Source organism: Octopus bimaculoides, chromosome 8 (assembly GCF_046866305.1).
Source record: "Octopus bimaculoides isolate indiv1 chromosome 8, ASM4686630v1, whole genome shotgun sequence".
Lineage (NCBI taxonomy): Eukaryota > Metazoa > Mollusca > Cephalopoda > Octopoda > Octopodidae > Octopus > Octopus bimaculoides.
In genome coordinates, this window is record NC_142935.1 from 56577092 (window position 1) to 56600182 (window position 23091).

Genomic DNA, 23091 nt, shown 5'->3' on the forward strand with positions numbered 1-23091 from the left:
AATAGGTTATCATAAGCCTTGCACAATCATAACCAAGACCGACGTATAAGTTAACGTCAAACAACTTCAATGAATTCTTGCTATAAAAGAAGAAAGTCGAGAGGAAGCCAGTGTAATGTAATACAATCAATATGTACCCAAATGGTACCAAATACGCAAGCATCAAAATGGTACTCATAAAAGATTTTGAAGGAATAATACATGTATATATGTTTAAAAAGGTAAGCCTACCTTATGGTCATCATATTTATTCACAGTAGGAACCATTGGCACACACATCATTCTAGTGGCAAACCGAAGGGTTGATATCTGTCATGGAGATATTGTTACAGAAATTAACACTGGTTTCAAATTTTGGCACAAGGCCAGCAATTTTGGGGGAGTGGGTAAATTGATTATATCAACGTCAGTGTTCAATTGGTACTTATTTTATTGACTCCGAAAGGATAAAAGGTAAAGGCGACATCGGCGGAATTTGAACTCAAAACATAAAGAGATGTAATGCCATCAAGCAATTTGCCCAGCATGCTGACAATTCAGCCAGCTCATCACCTGATAACAGAAATTAATATGAAAGAAAATAATTAATATAATGAAAAATGCCTGGTACCTTGCTGTACTCAAGAAGACCTGTACTCCACAACAGAAGTGTTAAGACCACTCCCTCTGGTAGTGTAAAGCACTCATGGTAATATCACATAAAAATGCCTGTGTGGTGCTATGTAAAAGCACCAGTGCCGAGACACAAAAGTGCCTGTGTGATATTATGTAAAAGCGCCCATGGAATGTCATGTAAAAGCACCTGTGTGGTACCACATAAATATGCCCATGGTATATTTACCATTTCAGTACAGTAGTGACAGCAAAACCAAGACAAAACACTGCACATATTCAAGGTGGTCAGAACCATGCTCAGTAATGTAGTGAAAACACTCAATAAATATATGACTACTGGATTGTCATTATCATCTCCATTTTACTTTCACCTCTCCATGCTTGCATGGGTTGGATGGAATTTGTTGAGGTAGTGTTTACTTCACCCAGATGCCCTTCTTGTCCGCAACCCTTACCTGTTTCTAAGCAAGGTAATATCTACTCATGGGCAGACAAGCTTTTCACAGAAGACCACAAATGAACAACATTGCTTGTATGACAGTAATGCTTATTTACAAGCATCATGTGATGTCAAGACAAGGGCAACGTCGCCTTCCTGGCACTTGTGCCGGTGGCATGTGAAAAGACATTCGAGCGAGGTCATTGCCAGTGCCGCCGGACTGGCTCCTGTGCAGGTGGCACATAAAATACACATTTTGAGCGTGGCTGTTGCCAGTACCGCCTGATTGGCCTTCGTGCCGGTGGCATATAAAAGCACCCACTACACTCTCAGAGTGGTTGGCGTTAGGAAAGGCATCTAGCTGTAGAAACTCTACCAAATCAGATTGGAGCCTAGCGTAGCCATCTGGTTCGCTGGTCCTCAGTCAAATCATCCAACCCATGCTAGCATGGAAAGCGGACGTTAAACGATGATGATGACGATGATGATATCTTTTATCTTTTACTTGCTTCAGTCATTAGACTGTGGTCATGCTAGGGCACTGCTTTGAAGAATTTTTAGCCAAATGAATCATTTTTGTTTTATTTTTTCTAGGCCCAGTACTTATTCTATCAGTTTCTTTTGCTGAACTGGTAAGTTACAGGGATGTAAACAAACGGTTGTCAAGTGGTGGCAGGAACCAAACATAGACACAAGAACATATATATATGTATATGTATGTATGTGTATATATATATATATATATATATATATATATATATATATATATATTATAAAAGGCAAATCTACTCTGTGTATGTGTATGTTTAAAATTCATACATTTACACAATTCAAAATTTCTTCGATTAAACAATCGCAATTAATATTCTAAATACAATAAGTTAGGTCACTGCGTCATTTTTTCACTCCAAAAATTTCCTAATAATGAATAAAATCCGTAAAACTACAGGAGTAAACATTTTCTCCCTAATAAAATCTAATTTCCTCTTTCTAATACAAATCCTTTCAACTCCTACTTCCTCTGATGAACCTTTACGAAAAATCAAACAACAAATACAAAAAGAAAGGAAGGAGAAAAAGAAAACTATCAAAACTGAAACAATCACATTTCGATACTGTAATGACAGATACATACAAAATTACTTTGCCCCTCTAAAATTAACTATTTCTATTCCTCTTACACATCGTTTCAATTGCTACTTTCTCTTACGAAGGCTTACGAACGAGCCAACAAAAAAGACAAAGAAACGAAGGGGAGTGAGAGTCAAATAAACAGACACACTGCCAATCATACGTAAATACACACATATATATGTACCTATGGTTACCAATGACCTCATTCTAATTGGTGGGAATTAGAAGTTTACTTTCCATTTCTAACACCGTCATTTACCAGCGAGACATGTTTCTCAAATACATATATTCACCATATTCCAGAAGTTACTTTGAACATAATGCAAAACGGTGCATCATCATCTACTGCCCAATCTGATAGAATTCTGGCAGAACTGTGTAGCAACAGATCGCCAGCAATTGCTTCATCACAAATTGCCGCCCTAGCAGCTCCTGCGAAAAGGAATTACCTTGCTATGTATAATCAAGGCAGCGCAAAAAGTTGTTTTGCACAAGCATTTGTATAGCCAATTAGACGGATGAAATTTACGTACACTTAATAATGTTACACAAAACAGCCTTCACACTTTCCCTATTAATTTCCTCTTTTGAATTATGAACATATTTACATCATAAGGGTTTTTTCATTGTAAGGCTTTCTTTTTTAGTTGATTTTCACCTAGCAAGACTTATCGTAGATGGCGTAATAAGTCACACCCGGACAACGTCGGGTTATACTGCTAGTATATATATATATATATATATATATATATATATATTGTTGTACTTCCAGATGGTGATTTTATTTATTATCATTATATATATATATATATATATATATATATATATATGCCAAATAAACACATGCACTATATATATACTTCAGACTGGAGCAAGTGGAGCAAGAACACACACGGAAACAAAAAGTGTTACTGAAGAGGTTACAGATGTGTGATGCAAGACTTCCAGACAATGGACAAGCGTTCAAATAATAAAATAACAATAATAAATGAGTGAATAATATATATATATATATATATATATATATATATATATATATATATATAGTGCATGTGTATATTTGGAAAAAAAAAATAATAATAAATAAAATGACCATCTCAAAGTACAACAATATCTGTTTCAACACATGATTTCATATCAGGAATCTTGCAAAATGAATTGATAAATGTTATCATCATCATCATCGTTTAGCATCAGTTTTCCATGCTGGCATGGGTTGGATAGTCTTACTGAGGACTGGCAAGCCAGAAAGCTGTACCAGGTTCCAATCTGATCAGGCAAAGTTTCTTCAGCAAATTTGGTTGGTGGAAACTGAAAGAAGCCCATTTTCTATTAAGTGTGGTTTAAAAGCTTGCTCAAGGTACCATGCAGTGGGACTGAAACTGAGACAACATGGTTGTTAAGCAAGTTTCTTAACCACATATCCACACCTAAGCCTATATAACATAATAATGGTTATAATTATAAAACTAATACAGAGTAATAAAATGGTAGTTCCATTGTGTATTGATGTTTTTTTGTTGATATGTCAACACTGGGTGAGATAAAGAGAAAGAGAGACAGATGAAGGGAAAGATAGAGAGATAAGTTCTATAGAAAGATAAAAGAAGAAAAAAAATTCAACCTAGACAGAAGAATGAAAACTGCTACTGTGAAATGAAATATTTATAAAGTCCCATGGTAGAATAAAATAATTACAGACAAAAAAAAAGAAAATAGCTACAATAAAATGAGTCAATTGGAGTCATACAGTGTACAGAAATAGCCCAAACATGAACATGTGTATTAGATAAGAAATCTTAAGATTATGGAAGACTAATCAAGTCATAATTCAACAGTAATGTAAAACGAAAAGTAGGGGAAATTAAATAATTGTGATAAAACAGTATGGTAGACTAAAATAGCAGAATTAAAATAATAAAGCAGGTTACGATAGCAATGCTAAACAGTATTGTTGACTAAAGTGGTAGTATTGAAGCAGTATGGTAGATTAAAATAGCTATAATAAAAACAAAAATAGGTAGACTGAAACAAAGGTATTAAACAGTATGGTAGACTAAAATAACAAAATTAGAATAGACCAAAATATCCAATAATTGTATTAAAATTGAAAGACATACGAAAATAGCTGTAAGAAAACAGCAGGGTAGACTAAACAGTTGTAAATATTATATAGTAAGCTAAAATAACAGTGTTAAGACAGTGTGGTAGACTAAAATAGTTTAATAACAGTATTAAAACTTTATGGTTGACTAAAAAATTTGGCAGACTAAATTAGCTGTCTTAGAACAGTATGGCTAGATGATTATGTTAAAACTGTACAGTAGGCAACATTTTGAATCTCACAAAAGAAATTATGAAGGATTAATGAATGGAAAGAAGCTCTGTTAAAACAGAATTCTTGAACCTATGTCCAGAATGGAAAAGTGAATGTATAAGAACTGATGATGATGATGATGAGACCAAACCAACTGAAGCAATCGTCAATAGAGCCCATTAATAGGTTAACTGAATATGATTTTATTGATGGTTAACAATAACTGAACCATTGACCACCACCACTACCACCATCATAGGTGAGGAGGAAGAGATAACTTAAATACACCAATATTAGGACAAACATCAAGCAGTCAACTTGATATGAGATTTATTTATTCATTTATTACTTACCGTTTCTTCAATTTGTTGCAGTTCTCCCCACACATTTGCAATGAGCACAGTGTTACTGTGGCCTCCAATTGAATCCTTCAAAAAATGAGTCAGTTTTGACTGACGGAATGGAATATGATCTCTCTTTTTGTCCGCCATTGCTACGACGACTTGTTCCAAAAATGACAGTGATTTATTTATGTACAACGCTTCTGCCTGTGTCTTAGCAGCTGACTGGTTCCACAATGGAAATTGGAAAGGAGGGAAAATGGAAAAAATAAAAGAAGAGAAACTTGGAGAATTATAAAGTAAATAAACATAGAAACTGAAGTAGAATGTCAATAACCAGGCTTTAAAACTATAATGAAAAGGTTTGATACTTAATACTGTATATTATAGTAAAGATTATTTGCCAGCATAATGTGGCAGTCCTGGTTGGGATGAATGCTACTGTTGTTTAGCTCCAGGAAACATTGTCTCCAGCTGGCTATATGACACACTGTGATCTTATATATGTTCGAATAGGGGCATTTAGCATCCCTACCCAGCACAAAGAACAGGGGATGCTTAAGTCCCCTGTTTGAAAATATATAAGGACACAGATAGTGTGTCATATAGCCAGCTGGAAACAATGTTTCCTTGGGCTAAACAACAGTAACATTCATCCCAACTGAGACTGCCACATTAGGTTGGCAAATAATCTTTACTTTAAGGTACTGTTACTGAACGTCTCTTGTTCAGAGATTTAGAAATATAATGTTTCTAGTTACTGTATATTATCACCATTACAAAATAAAAACAAAGTACAAGTATAATATTGTATACATGTTTTTAATGGCCACATTGGCTCCCTATTGTGGTGCATTTATTTCAGCTCTGGACATCAAGGCTGTGGAGTCAATACATAAGAACTTTAACTCTGAAGGGTTGGTGTATTGACTAAATTCATAGTACCACTAACTCTGACTTCTTAGCTTATGGCACTGCCAAATGATTCCTCTAGTTCAATGCTCTGCAACTGGTATGCCGCAGCACACTGGTGTGCCACGAGACAATGCTAGGTGTGTCGCAGTGTAACCTGAATATAATTTTTTTCCCCTATACTTTTAGTTATATTTTTAGTTCAGGTGTGCCACTGAATTTTGAAAAGAATTTAAGTGTACCGCAAGTGAAAAAACGTTGCAGAACACTACTCTAGTTTATAATGCTCCAGACTGACTCTGACCTCTTAGTTTATGTTAACACCGACTCCAAATCCTAAATTTATGGTATCACTGATTCCAACATGGACTTCTTAGTTTAGAGCACAACTGATTCTGGTTCCTCTTTTTATAATACCACTGACTCTGATGCCAAATCATAACTCTGGCTTTTGTCTCTATTAGTCATCTGACTAATCAGTTCCTCTGTCCCCACTCACTTCCATTTACCTCATACCTTGACAAGCTACCTGGACTTGCTGCTCCTGCTGATCATTCTCACCCTCTCTTCTAATTGTGAGCAACCAAGTAGCTCTTAAGAACCTGCTTTGTCTACCCAACCACTTCTCCCATACTTTAACCCCTTATCTCCTAGCATAAAACTGACTTCCCCCACCTCTAAGGGTTTTGCAGTTTTGTGAGTTACAATAGTGATCTCACTAGTGCCAGAGTACCCAGTACAAACTGCAAAGTGGTTAGTGTCAGGAATAGCATCCAACCATAGAAACCATGCCAAGCTGTGTTAGAATACTATGGCATCATTTTAGAACAATCCTACAAGAAGCTTGTCGTACATTTTTGTGATATGGTCATCTTAAAGACAGAAAACTTATAATGCAATGAATTAATGATGTGTAAGCAGCATGTAATTTAACTCTATAATGTACTCTAGAATAATTATAAATTTTCTGCATGTGTGTAAATTAAACTCAAATATATAGGACAATTATACAGAACTGTTGTTTATATTTGTCATGTGTATTCAATTCAGTTTAATTTACACACAAGCAGTGTTGGCTGAAAACTATATAGCTTTAACATAAAGTAGTTTAATATTTCACTTAAACACAATGATACTAATAGCCTAGTGTTAGAACTCCATATTCTTATGCCTCAGAAAAAAGCGTTAATCGAGTACAGAGTATAGTAAAAAATTGAATAAATGACAATGGGAATAACTATCGCATGACTGTGATTTAAACTTATGGCATTTTGGTGACTCAGATTTACAAAATGGTTGTCTGACAGGCCTATAACATTGAGATAGTTGATGAAACTCTCTTATAACCCACAGATCCAGCAGGACATGCTTTGACCCAATCTGGTCCGAGCCGTCACTGCACATGTTAATCTATTATACAGTAGTTTGTGATGTGCAATGTTATAATCATGGCACATTTTTTTCATTGTCTCATCTCTTCTCTTTATAATTTACTAAGAGGAAGGGTATTGTCTTTGTTCTTTGTGAACCCCACAAACTGGTGAAACCAATCTGGTTAGAAGTCCAAATTGGATTTTTGTAAGTTGATGATTTTTAAGGAAAATGTGGACAGAGAAGAATGTTAATATTGTCCTATTTTTCAAGGCAGAGAGTTGGCATAAATGTTAGCATGCCGGGTGAAATGCTTAGCAGTATTTTGTCTGTCTTTACGTTCTGAGTTCAAATTCCGCCGAGGTCAACTTAGGCTTTCATCCTTTAGGGGACAATAAATTAAGTACCAGTTGCATACTCAGGTCGATATAATCGACTGGCCCCGTCCCCCAAAATTTTGGGCCTTGTGCCTAGAGTAGAAAAGAATATTGTCCTATTCTTCTTCATAAAAAGAATTGGATAACGTGGCTAGTCTGGGATTGTAAGGTGATGAAATGAGGATGACAATTGGAGAAGTAGGGATTGGGAAGAGGTGACAGACACCTTGTTAGTTTAGAGGAGGAGAGGTTGTTAGGGAAACAGCAAAAGAGGCAGAGAGAATAAAAATAGTCCATCTGTGAGTTAGCTGTTATGTGTTGTTAGGTGAGATTCATGAAACAACCAGTGAGTATTTCTTTAGGAAATGAGGATTAGGATGTTTGCATGCGCCATAGACGCTCTGTGGGATGTGGTAAGAAGTTTGTCTCAAAACCACATGGTTCCAGGTTCAGTCTCAATGCATGTCACCTTGGACAAGTGTTTTCTGCTATAGCTGCAGGCCAACCAAAGTCTTGTGAGTGGATTTGGTGGACAGAAACTAAAGGGGGTCTATCATGTAGGACTGAACCTGATACCATGCGGTTGGAAAGCAAACTTTTCAACCATAGAGTCATGCCCGCATTTATGTGGTTGCTATTTCCAGCAAGTGCATACAGGACCTCACATTAGCTCATACTTAATTATACTGCAAATAATGATGATAAGACATGGTTCTATGGTACCTCTCAAAATGTTACCATTTTTTTTGTTATTTTTATTTCACCATAACCTAATTAACATTCGCTTCCTTCTAAAAACTGTGTTAATCAGAAACACCCATCCTGCTTCAAAAGCTGTTAAATTCTAGAACCACTCCCATCTGGAAAATTGCAAACTTGGAACTACTACTTCTGCATATATTTTGATTTCAAGTGCCTTTGAAACATAAAAATCAACAGAAACAGCTCCCAGCTGTCTTGAGCTTTCATAATACTCAACAGGTAAAAGTCTTTCACTTTGATTGTTTACACCATAAGAATATAGAAAATTCAAGAGACATGATATAAATTATTTTTAATGATGGAACCCAAATAGATAAAGTCATAAATCAGTGATTCTCAACCATTTTCTGTCTATGGACCCTCTCTGATTCCTGTTTTATCTACCAGACCCTCATAGCCAGTTGAAGTTTCTAAAAAAAATCACATAATATTTTTTGTAATTAAATATAATAAGGAACTGTATTAAAAAAATTGTTGAAATATTTTGTGTATTGTAGAAGTATATCCAATATATTGCACATAATTTTTAACAGCTAAATCTTATATGGGCCCCCAAGGATCATGTGGACCCTGGTTGAGAACCACTGTCATAAATAATAGCATGAAAATACTGGGTTAAAAAGCCTCTTTGACCTTTTCCAAGCAAGGGGCTTTTATCCCAATTAATATATGCTTTTATCTGTAACTTCATCTGCTTTGAGTTCCACCATTAAAACCAATTTTTTTTACATTGAATAAATGGCGAATGGGAAAATAAAGTCAATGAAATCTATCTACCTGAGTTTTCTTGAGCCTCTCTGAGCCAGCAAGATCAACGAAATTGAGCTTTGAGATAGTATATTTTGCGTCCGAATCCACAGAAGAATGGGACTTTAATAAAAGAAAAGAATAAAAAAAATCTACTTAAGTTAATGAATCTGCAAAGTTTAATTTATCAAAGAATATGTGTAGGAGGAGGTTGGTAAAAGACTCAGAAGAAAAAAAGAAGGAAGATGAAAATGTAAGCAACGAAATGTCAGAGGAGTAAAATCTAAAAACTGCTCATCATCATCATCATCAACAGCAGCAGCAGCACAGCCATTTAAAATACATGAATGAAACATGAGATTAATATAAAAATTCAATTTCCAATAATGATTTCTTAATTAGCAATGACAACTTTGGGTAATTAAAAAATATGCTTACACTGGGTCATAAAGCAATGCTTGCCATGGAGTAAGAGCTACCTACCTGAGTTACAGAAGTCAAAGACTTCAGTTATAAAATGACGCAAACTGTCAAATATGATAGTTAGGAAGAAGTCATAGAAAAATTAAAATTTAAGGGTCTTAACCAAGAACGTATTGTAGATGCTGTCACCCACCCAAGTGACATTACTCTCTCAACCACTGTAACTCACCTTCTCCAACAATCATGAAAAATAAAGTAGGAAATGGTGATGTTCCTAACTTCTCAAAGGTCCTAGTAAATTAGTAAAAATAAAACAGAACCAATTAAGATTAGATCTGAGCCACAGAGTCAGTCCATTAACAATTCACCACTTCTTTAAAGTGCTTGCATTCCACTTTGGGTAATATGAAATGTTATAGATTGGAAAGTACATTTTTTTAAATAATGAAATTATGTCATGATCTACCAGGAATAAAATGAAGTAATTAAATGCATCTCTTGAATAAAAAAAAATTAATAATGGCACATTGCTGTACTCCAGAAGACCCACCCACCACAACAGAATTGAGATCCTGAAACCAAGGTGCCACATAAAAGCATTGGTGTGGGTGTTGGTGCCACATAAAAAGCACCCAATATACTCTGTAATGTGGTTGGTGTTAGGAAGGGTATCCTGCTGTAGTAACCAAACCAAAACAGACTATAGAACTTGGTGAGACCCCTGACCTTGCAAGTTCCTGTCAAGCCATTCATCTCATGCCAACATGGAAAACAGACGTTAAATGATGATGATGATGATATTGACAGAAGATAAATGCCCTGATGCAATACCAGGCAGTGGCTCTCATGGCTTTTGATCTTACCTGTTTGGAAGTGTTATTATGTACATGTTTTGTCTTGGTATAAAAGATGGGCTACAACAAATATTCTGTTCAATATCACAGATTTGCTTGTTAGTTGCTTGACCTTAACCAGTTGAGCATGTCCCTTAGTTGCTGACAATATGTGCATCTCTGACCACAAGCGGGGGAGAATTATGGTCATGTGTTGACAGGGATACTTTTCAGTTTGAATAATCCATCCCTGAAAATATTGGTGTCTTTACATCATCCTTAAACAACCCTTATTCAGAGACCTTTTGAGTGCAATGGCCAGATGAAAATTCTAACTGGGCCCTACCTGCAAGATCATGTGCTGTATATCTTGATATGAGGTCACCATGTCATACACATATCATTGTGATGTATGTACCCTTATCAGATGGCTAGTCATGATGGCTTTGTATATTTGTACCTCAGTATCAATTTGATAGCATGCGCTGCTCTCTCACTCAATAATAATAATAATAATTACCAATATTTACCTCCACAAATATAGTAAAAATACAATGAGACCGTGACGAGTGACTGTTGAGACTGTGTTGACCAATAATCCGGTTCGTTTCGCCCTGCAGTGAATATTATAATTAAATTTAGTAAAAAAATGACACAATCTATGTATGAATGAGTGTGTGTGCATGTAAATATAATTTTAACTTTTACATGAAAAACGTTGATAGTGACTTTAAAGTTTTTGTTGGCTCACCTTCACCAGACATCAGTCTGTGTTTTATTTGGGTTCTTTTCGGCTTCGAATAATATTGTCCTTTTTTTTTTTTTTGATTTTGGATAAGTAGACCAGGAAGGTAGTTGTGTAGGTAAGGGTGACAGTGGAGGATAGGAAAAAAGTATGTGCTTGTAGGATGTGGGTTGATGAAAAGTTATGGTAAGGAGATTTATTTTTATTTGATATGAGGATTTTGTTAGTGCTTACAGTTCAGTCTACTCTTGAGAGAGGATTACAGAAAGAAGAACGACAGAGAACGGAAGAGAACATGGAGGAAAAATGAACAGAGAGAACAAGCGAAAGATGAAATAACCAGTTTTTCATTTATAAAGCAGCATTTCAATCATAAAAATTATGTTGCTTAAGAAGATCACTTTGCTATCACATGGTTTTGGGTTCAGTCCTACAGCACAGGACCTTGAACAAGTGTCTTCTACTATAGCTTCAGGCTGGCCAATATCTTGTCAGTGGATTTGGTAAATGGAAACTATGTAGAAGCCCACTGTGTGTGTGTGTGTGTGTGTGTGTGTATTTGTGTTTTCCTTGCTCCCCACTACATGACAACCAGCTTTGGTTTGGTTATGTCTTTGTAACTTAGTAGTTCGGCAAAACAGACCAATGGAATAAATACCAAACTTGATAAAGAATAAGTACTGAGTTGATTCATTTGACTAAATCCTTTAAGACGGTTACCCCAACATGGCCACAATCCACTGATGCAAACAAGTAAAAGATAAAATCAACTGCAGAAGCAGTAGCAAAAACAATGTGAGCAATGTGAGAGACAACAACTAAGATACAACAACAACAACAACAATAGCAATGATAAAGACATCAACAGTAATGACACACACACTTGCATTACTTTTGATGGAGAAGATTTTCCAGCTCTCTTTTTGTGAAATTGGAATGGAGCAAAAACAAAAGCAACAGCAGTTTGGCAACAAATTGGCTGAGCATTATAAAAACAACCACAAACACCACCACCATTGCTACATCCCTACGAACACCATTTCCTCTGTGGCAGCCAGTTCTAATACCAGTCAAAATATCAACAGAGGTTTAGAAGGTAGCAGCTGTAACAATAAGAATTACTGAAAGATGTGAGATTCAGCTGCAAGAAATACAAGATTCTTGCAATTTTGTAAGGTGGCAAGGGAGAAGGGTATTGTTGGATGTACCACAGGAGGTTACACAAAGTAAAAAAAATATTTAGATGCTTGGTGACCTGTCAATGTATAAACACAAAAATTCCTGGAGTGAAGAAGCTAACACATGAACAAAAAGACGCCTGAAATTTGTGTGGGTGCAAAAGACATACCATATTTATTCATGCATTAGTTGCATTTATTTTATGCTTGAGATTCAATGTGACACAGAATGTGACAACGGCTCTTTGAAACACAGATACTACTTATTTTTGCCAGCTGAATGGACTGGAACAGTGTGAAATAGAGTGTCTTGCTCAAAGACATAACACACCACTGGTTTTCAAACTCACAACCTTACAATCATGAGCTGAATACCCTAATCACTAAGCCATGTGCCTTCACAAATCAAATAATACCATCTTAGAAATGGAAGAATATGTAGGAAATATGTTGGGTAATGCACCTAAGTGGAGGTGCAATGGCCCAGTGGTTAGGGCAGCAGATTCGCGGTCATAGGATCGTGATTTCAATTCCCAGACCAGGCATTGTGAGTGTTTATTGAGCAAAAACACCTAAAGCTCCATGAGGCTCCGGCAGGGGATGGTGGCGAACCCTGCTGTACTCTATCACCACAACTTTCTCTCACTCTTACTTCCTGTTTCTGTTGTGCCTGTAATTCAAAGGGTCAGCCTTGTCACACTGTGTCACGCTGAATATCCCCAAGAACTACGTTAAGGGTACATGTGTCTGTGGAGTGCTCAGCCACTTGCATGTTAATTTCACAAGCAGGCTGTTCCATTGATTGAATCAACTGGAACCCTTGACGTCGTAAGCGATGGAGTGCCAACAGCAATGCACATAAGCAGGAATTTTTTCTTATTCATTCCTACCAGGAGAAATCACAGATGAACTAACTTTTTGAACAGAATACAGTATAATGTAAATGATTATGATGAGTGATTACAGTAGTAGTCAAAATCGGATCTCTTGTAATATCAATAACTTATGATACCACGGTTCAAGAACACTCTTAAACATGACAAGAGCTATGATTTTATCTCATCCCATTGGTGTCCCATTTAATCATACACAATCTTGTACGGACTTAAGTAGCAAGATAAAACTGTAACAAAACATTATGACCTCTTTCAAAACAATATCCTGGTTCAATTCTAGTATAATACTTAATCTTGTGATGAAGCCTTATGATGATCTATGCCTAATGATAATCTTGTGATTAATCCAATGATGATCTGTGCCAGCTAGTATTGCATTTTCTCTTGGACCAACAAAATGTCGAAATATCTCTTTCCAGCCAACCTAAGTCATTACAGAAAAAAGAACTACATATCTGCAATTACTGCAAAGACACAGATCAGCTAAGACACTGGTTATTATTGTCGTCAATGACTGTTACTTAAAGCTCACACTTTCTAACAACATTTACCCACTTTATGGGCAATTGCTTCACCTTATGCCTACTGAGAGATTTTCAGAACAACAGAGACAAGTAAAGGATCAACAGAATTTATTAATAAACCTCAGCCTGTAGTCAGATAGATGTCTCTCCTAACAACTATCCATCTGGAATATTTCCAGAAAATCAATTACCTTCAGGTGTGGAGATGTTAGCCATAACTGATGAGCTTAAACGTCATCTTACCAGTATAGCTGCTGACAGAAATGGTTGTTGTGTTGGTTATGTTGAGCAATGATGATGACAATACTCTTTCTCTTTTACTCTTTTACTTGTTTCAGTCATTTGACTGTGGCCATGCTGGAGCACCGTCTTTAGTCGAGCAAATCGACCTCAGGACTTACTAAGCCTAGCACTTATTCTATCGGTCTCTTTTGCCGAACCTCTAAGTTACAGAGACATAAACACACAAGCATTGGTCGTCAAGCGATGTTGGGGGGACAAACACAGACACACAAACACATATACATATACATATATACGACGGGCTACTTTCAGTTTCCGTCTACCAAATCCACTCACAAGGCTTTGGTTGGCCCGAGGCTATAGTAGAAGACACTTGCCCAAGGTGCCACACAGTGGGACTGAACCCAGAACCATGTGGTTCGTAAACAAGCTACTTACCACACAGCCACTCTTACGCCGAGCTACTTACCACACAGCCACTCCTACGCATTATTTTAACATACACTTTAACCTTCTCGCATGAGTCAAATGGAGTTTGTTGAGAGATATTTTTATCACTAGATACCTTTCATGTTGCCAGCCCTTACCTGTTTCCAAGTAAGGTAAAATAATTCCCCCATGGCCAGACTTGTTTTCACAGAATATTGGAAATATCAACAATCACACAGTGGCCAGACAAGGAAACACAAACATACACACACACACTTACACACACATATACATAAAGAGTTCGGTTTGCATCTATCAAGTCCACTCACAAGGCTATCATAGAAGACAACTTGCCCAAGCTGCCACATAATGGGACTGAACCTGAAACCATGTGGTTAGGAAGCAAACTTCACGACCATGCCTGCACCTAAGTTCTGACTGTCCATGCTTTTCATACTTTTAGTTAGCCCTTGCTTCATGTGTTCAGAGTAATATAAAACTTTCTTGTCATAAGTCCCAAGTTACTCTGGTGGTTGAAAAAAAATGGGAACGTGTATCGTATATGATGCCTGAATGTCAAAGAAATATGTCCTGTGTATCACATGTGTATCACATATGAGACACATGACAAGCAAAGAGTCGAGGGGAGTGCTAAATAACTGAATGACTCATGGTCATCAGATATATATGTTATAATCAAATAAAAAAAGTTGACTTGCCTCAAACAGCAAATTAAGAGCCTCTTCTTCATTGCGCACCAAATGGTATGACAGCCCTTTGATGTAGACATTCTTATCCGATTCAACAATGCTTAGTTGGTCAGGAACAAAATGCTCCACATATTCCGGCAGAGTTGACAAAAGATCAAACAAGGTTTCATTGTAAATTTCAAGGTAGGAAATTCTATTCCACAGAAAAAAAAAAAAAAAAAAATTATATATATATATATGTATATATATTGGTATATATATGTATATATATTGGTATATATATGTGTGTGTGTGTGTGAAGTTGAATTTAAAAACAAGGAAAGTTGTAAAGTTTATACATTCTTCAAAGCTGATGATTCACTCCGTCACTATACAAAATCACTTGCTAAGAGTGATCGTTCATGCTTCTACTGACCCTGAAGAATAACACATGGTGACAAACTCTGAGTAATAATACAATGGATCATCAGTTTCAAACATGCACACACACGCACACATTAAATGCCATATAAAGTATGATCAGACCTCGTAAGGTAACTATTTTGCGACCATGTATCAGAAAGAAATAGAGCAAAGCATTTTACAGAATTATATGACAGAGCCAAAAACCTAATTATACCAACTCATACATTGCAAAGTGGCTTCAAACATAAATGTTCTTGCAACATTTATTACATCAATCCTTGAAGAGTTGATTGTTAATATTTTCCTATTCTCAACAGTCAATTTGTTGAAACAAATTTTATTGTGTCTTGGGACATGATTTCACATCAAGAATCTTGCAAACCAAATACAAATACAAAACAGTGAATTTATTTTGTATTTACTAAAGGATTAATAATGAAGCTGAGACTTCTATGATAGCCCTGTGAGTGGACTTGATCGATGCAAACTGAATAGTTGATTGGCAGACTTTTAGAATAGTTATAACTATTTCATGGAGTGAGCTAGCAGAATTGGTAGCATGCCAGGTGAAAAGCTTAGTGGCATTTCATCTATCCTTACATTCTGAGTTCAAATTCTACCAAGGCAAATTTTGCCTTTCATCCTTTCTGGGCTGATAAAATAAGTACCAGTTGAACACTGGGGTTGATGTAATTGACTTAACTACTCTGGGTATGAGTATAAAGAAAAAATACTGCATCACTCTGAGAAGCCATGTTGAGCCAGTATGGCAGGGTAAACTCATCAAACCAGTATGATCTCAAGCTCAAATTCACGGCCTCCACATCAGACCACCATGGTTGGTGGAAAAAACATGCTAAGGCCTTCATCCTGCAGTGGACTGAACATAGGCAATCCAATCCAATCCAATCTCACAGAGAAGAAAAAGGATTATTTTTGCAGTTTTTTTCCTTCTAAATGATGAGGGTAGTTACAATTCCTGAGTGTGCATAAGTCCACTAATTTTTCCATCTCTCTGATCTGAGATACCCAAATCATGTACATGTTTGTATTATAGCCTTTTTGCATTAATAGTTTAGCAGTTTAACACTTCATCCATTTTACCATTACACCTAAAAGTTATGTGGTATGACTATTACATAATTTCAAAAAATGTAATATTTTTGAAATTTAAATCTTCTAACATGCAGAATGGCTCTAATACATTTTCTATAAAGAATATAAAACAACTAATAGACAACATCAGACAATAGGAAAGATAAATAGGGAGAAAGAGCTCACCTTACAGAAATTACGTTTTCTGTACAATCTTCAATCTGCTTGAAGAGTTGAGAAATTGCCCTGGGAATTAGTCCCCGATACTGAAAATTCTCGTGCACTCCTGATATAGTAAATGTTTTACCAGCTCCTGTTTGTCCATAACATAATATGGTTCCTGAAATTGGTGAAGTGTAGAGCAAGAATATAAAACAAAGTTGATTAAAATTACTAATTCACCCATCAATCTGGCAGAAATGTTAGCATGCCGGGCGAAATGCTTAGCGGTATTTCGTCTGCCGCTACGTTCTGAGTTCAAATTCCGCCGAGGTCGACTTTGCCTTTCATCCTTTCGGGGTCGATTAAATAAGTACCAGTTACGCACTGGGTCGATATAATTGACTTAATCTGTTTGTCTGTCTTTGTTTGTCCCCTCTGTGTGTAGCCCCTTGTGGGTAGTAAAGAAATAACACATCAATCTTAGTGAATTCTTCTTAGACCAGATAAACTGTTTAACTCAGAAAAGGCAGTCCAAGTGAAAATGGAATATACTAAACTATTAAAAAATTCTCTCAGTGAAAAACTTCAATGCCAACACTGAGACATAGTTATACACCAAATCTTTCATTTATGAAAGTTTCATTATTGCTTAGTCTACAACAACTGCAATCATCATTTAACATCCACAATCCATGATAGCATAGGTTGGATGGTTTGACAGGATTTAATGGGCCCAAGAACCGCATATTGACACTGTTGGATAAGTGTACTAAAATAGATCTGCTGCCTGTTCAGGTGAATATTTATTTTTGAAATGAAAAGCTACAAAAACAGAAATAAGAACAGGTTATACGGACTTATGAGATTCCTGAAATGATCGCAAAGAGAGAACGAAAGGAGGAGAGAGAAATATGGTTTCAAGGGAGATTACTCTTGTTCAATTCTTTAGTTATTTCCCTTCATAGATTTGTTTTAATAAGCGATCTGGTTTATTTTGATAAATTCGATAAATACACGATAAGAAATTATCTAGTCTCGCACCTCTACGCCTTAAATTCCATAGTTGCCGGCATCGGCGATAGCAGTCATAATTTAGGAGCTGATGAAATATTTACCAAACACGTAAACAATCCCCACCCTTTCCAACAAGTTGTGGCTTCGTAGGCACCATGTGTATTGAATTCCTTTACTGCTCTGAATGCGAGTGTCGTAGCTTGACACGCTGAAAAGGTGTTTGATGCAGTGAGATTTTTTAAGACGTGTTTTTCTAGTACGTAAAGATAAATAATCATTTTTTTCCTGAAAACTAGTACGATGTATGAAATTAACTTATTGACTGTAATCAGAAGTAACACACAATGGGAAATAATCGGTGTGACGTTGATGTCATTCATAAATGTATCGTCTGCATACGTGAAGTGAAATAACGGCAAATAAAAATCATTAACGGACTACAAACTCATTCTGCTGGAAGCTTAACTTTTCTAATATCGATTTCTAGCATTGGCACGTGGCCATACATTCCACAAGTGTAAAGTCGATTAAATTTCTACTAGTATTAGACTGATGTTTTATGTTATCAGCACGGAATGATGAAGATTAAACTCGTAATAAAGATTGCAAGATATTTTGTTCAACTTTCTAATGACTCTTTCAGTTCACTCCCTCTCTAATATTGATAATTAGAAATTGTTCCACTTTTAAAATGATAGACACCGTGTTCAAGACACAGGTCTTTTAATCCAAAGGTCATGTAAAAACTAACACTTCCTTCCAGGCTGAGATTCGAAACCGAATCTAAGGATTCTTGCTCATCTGGCCAAACAGGCGCAAAAGAAATTTCTTTGTCCTGTCAAAAAGTGGATGGTTTTTCCCTTCGACTTACGACCTCAGCCATGTCATTTAGAGTTCAAGTGGACAGAAGGCAACCTACATATTCACATTTACTTTTATTTATTCATACTTATATTTGCAGCACTAGTAATGCTTAAATTTATAATGTTCATAATGTTTATACTTAGGACGCCACTAACACTTACTCCTACTCCTGGTAGGGGCAACAATCTTAACATGTTTGAATGACAGGTCAAAAGTGAGAACAGGTATAGCATGTCTATCAAACGAACACAGAAACCTTCTTTTCAGTGTTGAATAACATCTCCCCTTCCCATGCGTCCTCCTACATTCCTTTGCCAGTTTTTAGAGTTGGCACTGTCAATGTATTCTCACTGAAAGGTAGGTCTAGTGAGATTGTAGAGATGCTTGAACAGAGACGTGTTGATGTATGCTGCATACAAGATGTAAGGTGGAGAGGAGCTTCAGCCAGGGTCCTCACAGGCAAGGCACAAAGGTATAAAATCTTCTGGGAAGGTAACAGTGATGAAGTAGGGGGTGTGGGCATACTCCTTGCAGAGAAACGGGTGGATAAGGTCATAGAGGTAGTCAGGATATGTGATAGAGTGCTTAAGCTCAGGCTAGTCCTGCAGAATTGTATAGCAGATTTCTAAAGAGTAAAATTAAGACTCACCATTGTAACCCATAAGGGCGGCATTAACAAGGTCTGCTGCAACTTCATTGTATACCTCTTCTTGACTAACATTATGTAGAACACCATCAAGTTTAAACAACCAGTCATGAATCTGGTTATTGACTACATCTTGCTTGACACTTTGACCAGCATGTATGTTAATGCTCTACAAAATAAGAATGCTATAGAGTTAACATCAATAGCATCAATTTATATAATTTTTTTTCAAACCACCCACGAGAAAACTGATTGACCCTGTTAGTATTGCATCATGGGAAAGAGATGTAAGCAGACCCTAATGAGTTGTTAAATCGTTAAATTATGACAGAACTGGTTTGGTTCTTTCAAAATAACTTCATAAATCTTAATTTCACAGTGAATGCGTATGGATATACATGCATGCACACGCGCGCACATACACACACATATATTGTGTTTACTAGTGTATAAGCCGCATTATTTTATACTTTAGTTTAACTGAAAGACTGGGGTGCGACTTATACATGAGTAAATATAGTTGCATTTTGCCATAGCGGTACCAGTAACCGGTTGCTATATACATGTTAACATAGAATCATACATACGTGATATGGTGAGTTGATAAACTTCTTTGATTAACCGATATTATCCTTATCTAGAAGTTAAAAACTATTCTAGAGGGGGTTAAAACATGCAAGGGAGACAACACCCATAAAATTGGTTAATTCAAATTTAGGGGAAATAAAGCAAGGGCAGTTACGAATGCATCTTCTGTTCGAAGCTAATTGGTAAAAGCAACGGACATACTTTGATCTTATCAGATTTATAGGTTGGTAAAAACGGCAAATCTACCACATATGCAGGCACAGCAGTTAAGCAGTGTCTAATTCCAATGTCCACCAAGGTTTGTAACTTCTTAACTTAGAAGAATGCCTGCATTTCATTTTCGAAAAATATGGGTCAACCGAGGAGTAATCTTCCAGTATAGGGTGGTAAAAAACAGTTAATAAAAATACAAGGGAAATAACTTACATCTTACTAGTATCATCCGTACTACTCTGAAATGTTTTTTTTTTTTTAGCTGTTTATAATTAAATCACTATCTCTTTATTACCCACTAGGTGCTAAACAAAGAAGGGGACAAACACAATCGGGGAACTAAAATTATAATACAGATGTATAAAGAAAATAAAAAAAATAAAAACGAATGAATTATGAACAAGATGATACAATGAGGCGGAATGTCCACTCGATCCCCGAAGTCGAGTGGTTACATTGCAACGGTTTTTTTTTTTAAAAATCAATCCACCTTAAGTCCAGCAGTTCAATGTCATAGTCCTGTTTAAGTTCAATATAACTCGTGCTTTTTGGCAACTTGTCTCTATCATCTTTTACCTTCCACAATTCAATCCCTTTATTGTTTTTCACTATTTCCTTTTGCTCCTCGTTCAACGAATAACACATCGCTGCCTCACCATCCTCCCAGAGTTCCACCTCAACCACATCCTTCTACTCGTTTACCTGTTTCATCAAGTCATCCTCCATGTCCTCATACAGAAGGCAAGCAAAACAAACAGGAGGAGGGGGAACCTTATTTCCATCGTGTTTGTTTTTGTTTTTTTTTTGTTTTCTTGATGGAGGGGATTGGGTAGGTTTGGTGTCTGCATGGGGAGGGTGTGATGAAGAGGGAGAGGGTGGGCATTGGGTGTTTTGGGGCTCACAGGCACTTACTTTCTTCCTCTTTCTATCTTTCCTCCTCTTGGCCATTTCCCATTCCTTATCCTCAGGTGTTTCTTTTGTCTCTTCCTGTCTCCTTTCCTGTGGTGGCGGCTGTCGCTCCTCTACCATTTTGGGTGGTGGAGGGCAGTTCGCTCTTATGTGGCCCTTCTGACCACATTTGAAGCAGCGCGGTAACCTGCCCTTCACTCTTACATTCATTACCACTTCGTCCAATGTTATCGTTTCCACCATCTCTTCTAACGCCTCACTCGAACCCTGCACTATCATGTTTACGACCTGGCCCTTCCAGTTTGAACATTTTGACTTCGTTGCCTGGAGCACCACTATTTTGCCGTTAGTCTCAGCCTAAACAGCGGCCGCTATCCAGGCAACGTCAATTTCCGGAGGAATTCCTTCTACTCATACCCGAGACGCTCTACGTCCCAGGTACGTGGGTAGAAGTACAAGTTCTTCATCCTTCAATGAAGTTGCCGCATACTTCTTTGCCGTGTCTTCGTTTGTGAATCTCACCTCCATTTCACCAAATTTCGGCCCTCTGGCAAGATATTGCCAGATTGGCCTCAGCACCTTCTCTACCTGCGTCGTCAACATGTGGTCTATCTTCCCTTTCTTAATTGAGTATGTTTTGTACATTATAGTTCTGCCTTTCATACTTTTTGTTATTTTGAGCGGAGGGGCCACGATAACGTTGTAACCGTCACGCTTCAACAACGTCTTATATTTCTCTGTGTCAATTTGTCAATTTCTACATTTTCCTCTTCTTTTCGAGCAACCTCCGCAAACTTCCTCTTATCGAGTTCCACGTCCATTGCATCAACCGCTTTCAACAATTCTTCCTCAGGTGTCGAATACTCAGACCTGCTAAAGTCTGAGTAAAAGGTATTCCTTTTACTTTTAGCCATACCAACTCTCAAAGAGAGAACGTACGACTACACCGCTGCAAAGCAGCAAATACAACAATCCTTTCTGAACGATATTTCACAAATAGTACAAACCTTTACTGGCCAACTCACACTTGAGCTGCTTATAATTAAATCACACATGTGATTGAAGTTAACTGTTTATATATAAATCACACACGTGACTGAATATCATAATTTCTTATGAGAGATCGAAAATGCCCCGTGGAAGACAGGCTGCACAACAACTTATTGTTCCTCGAAACGAAATCCTCACTCGTCAATTAACATTAGAAGAATATTGGAATATTAATGAATTATATTATAATATTAATTGACGAGTGAAGATTTCGTATATATATATATATATATATATATATATATGTACTGTACACACGAGCACTATATACAACAATTTCTTTCATATCAACTGTACTTTTTAGGACGAAACTAAATATTCTAAGGCTTAGTTAGGTACTCAACTATTTCAACTAACATTCTAACAAAAGCAATAATATAAAATCGAAATTTTAATATCCTTGAGGGATCTATTTTAAAACGGGGGCGCCAGTATTTTCTTAACGAAACACTTTGAAACTTGGGACACTGGTAGAATGTGTCATATAAAACATCTTTTACTCTTAGTCTTCTTAACAAAAAAAAGGAATTCGCAAGTTATTCCATGTTAAAGTTGTCGTATTTCTGTAATTTCAACCAATCACTGACGTCTATTCAGCTCAATAGAGTTACTGCTGGGCGGTCATAAAAATGTTATTCCCTGTGACATATTTCATCCGGTTTAATCGTAATTTATACGCATATATTGTTTATATAACAATTTTTTACATGACATAAATTCGAATACAAAAATATTTTTCTGTTCTATAACACAAAATAGATAAGTATACGAAGTTTGAAAGTCTTTCCGTACCAAAAGCACTACATAAAACATAGATGAAAACTGGCGCCCCCGTTTTAAAATAGATCCTCTTTGAGTAGGATAATGAGGCGAGCTGATAGAATCGTTACCGCACCGGGCAAAATGCTAAATAGCATTTCGTCCATCTTTACTTTCTGAGTTCAAATGACGTAGAGGTCGATTTGCCTTTCATCCCTTCAGGGTAGATAAAATAAGTACCATTTGAGAGCTGGGGTCGATGTAATCAGCCTGTGCCCCCCACCCTCCCCCCGAAATTGCTGGTCTTGTGCTAAAATTTGAAACCAATATATTTGAGCAGGGGATGGCAGAACTAGTAGTATTTGCAGAAATGCCTTATACTATTGATTA

General features: G+C 36.7%; 1 protein-coding gene across 2 annotated transcripts in view; it reads right to left on the minus strand.

Annotated features, from left to right (window-relative positions):
• LOC106882635 (kinesin-like protein KIF9) overlaps window positions 1-23091 on the minus strand; it is a 43108-nt gene that overhangs the window by 18274 nt on the left and 1743 nt on the right. For both annotated transcript variants that reach the window (XM_014933377.3, XM_014933376.3), the window contains exons 2-8: window positions 19186-19351; window positions 16683-16836; window positions 15006-15189; window positions 10802-10885; window positions 9046-9138; window positions 4859-5071; window positions 232-309 (exon numbers count right to left, since the gene is read on the minus strand). In XM_014933377.3, the coding sequence (XP_014788863.1) occupies window positions 232-309; window positions 4859-5071; window positions 9046-9138; window positions 10802-10885; window positions 15006-15189; window positions 16683-16836; window positions 19186-19351 (972 nt within the window). The remainder of the gene's footprint in view (window positions 1-231; window positions 310-4858; window positions 5072-9045; window positions 9139-10801; window positions 10886-15005; window positions 15190-16682; window positions 16837-19185; window positions 19352-23091) is intronic.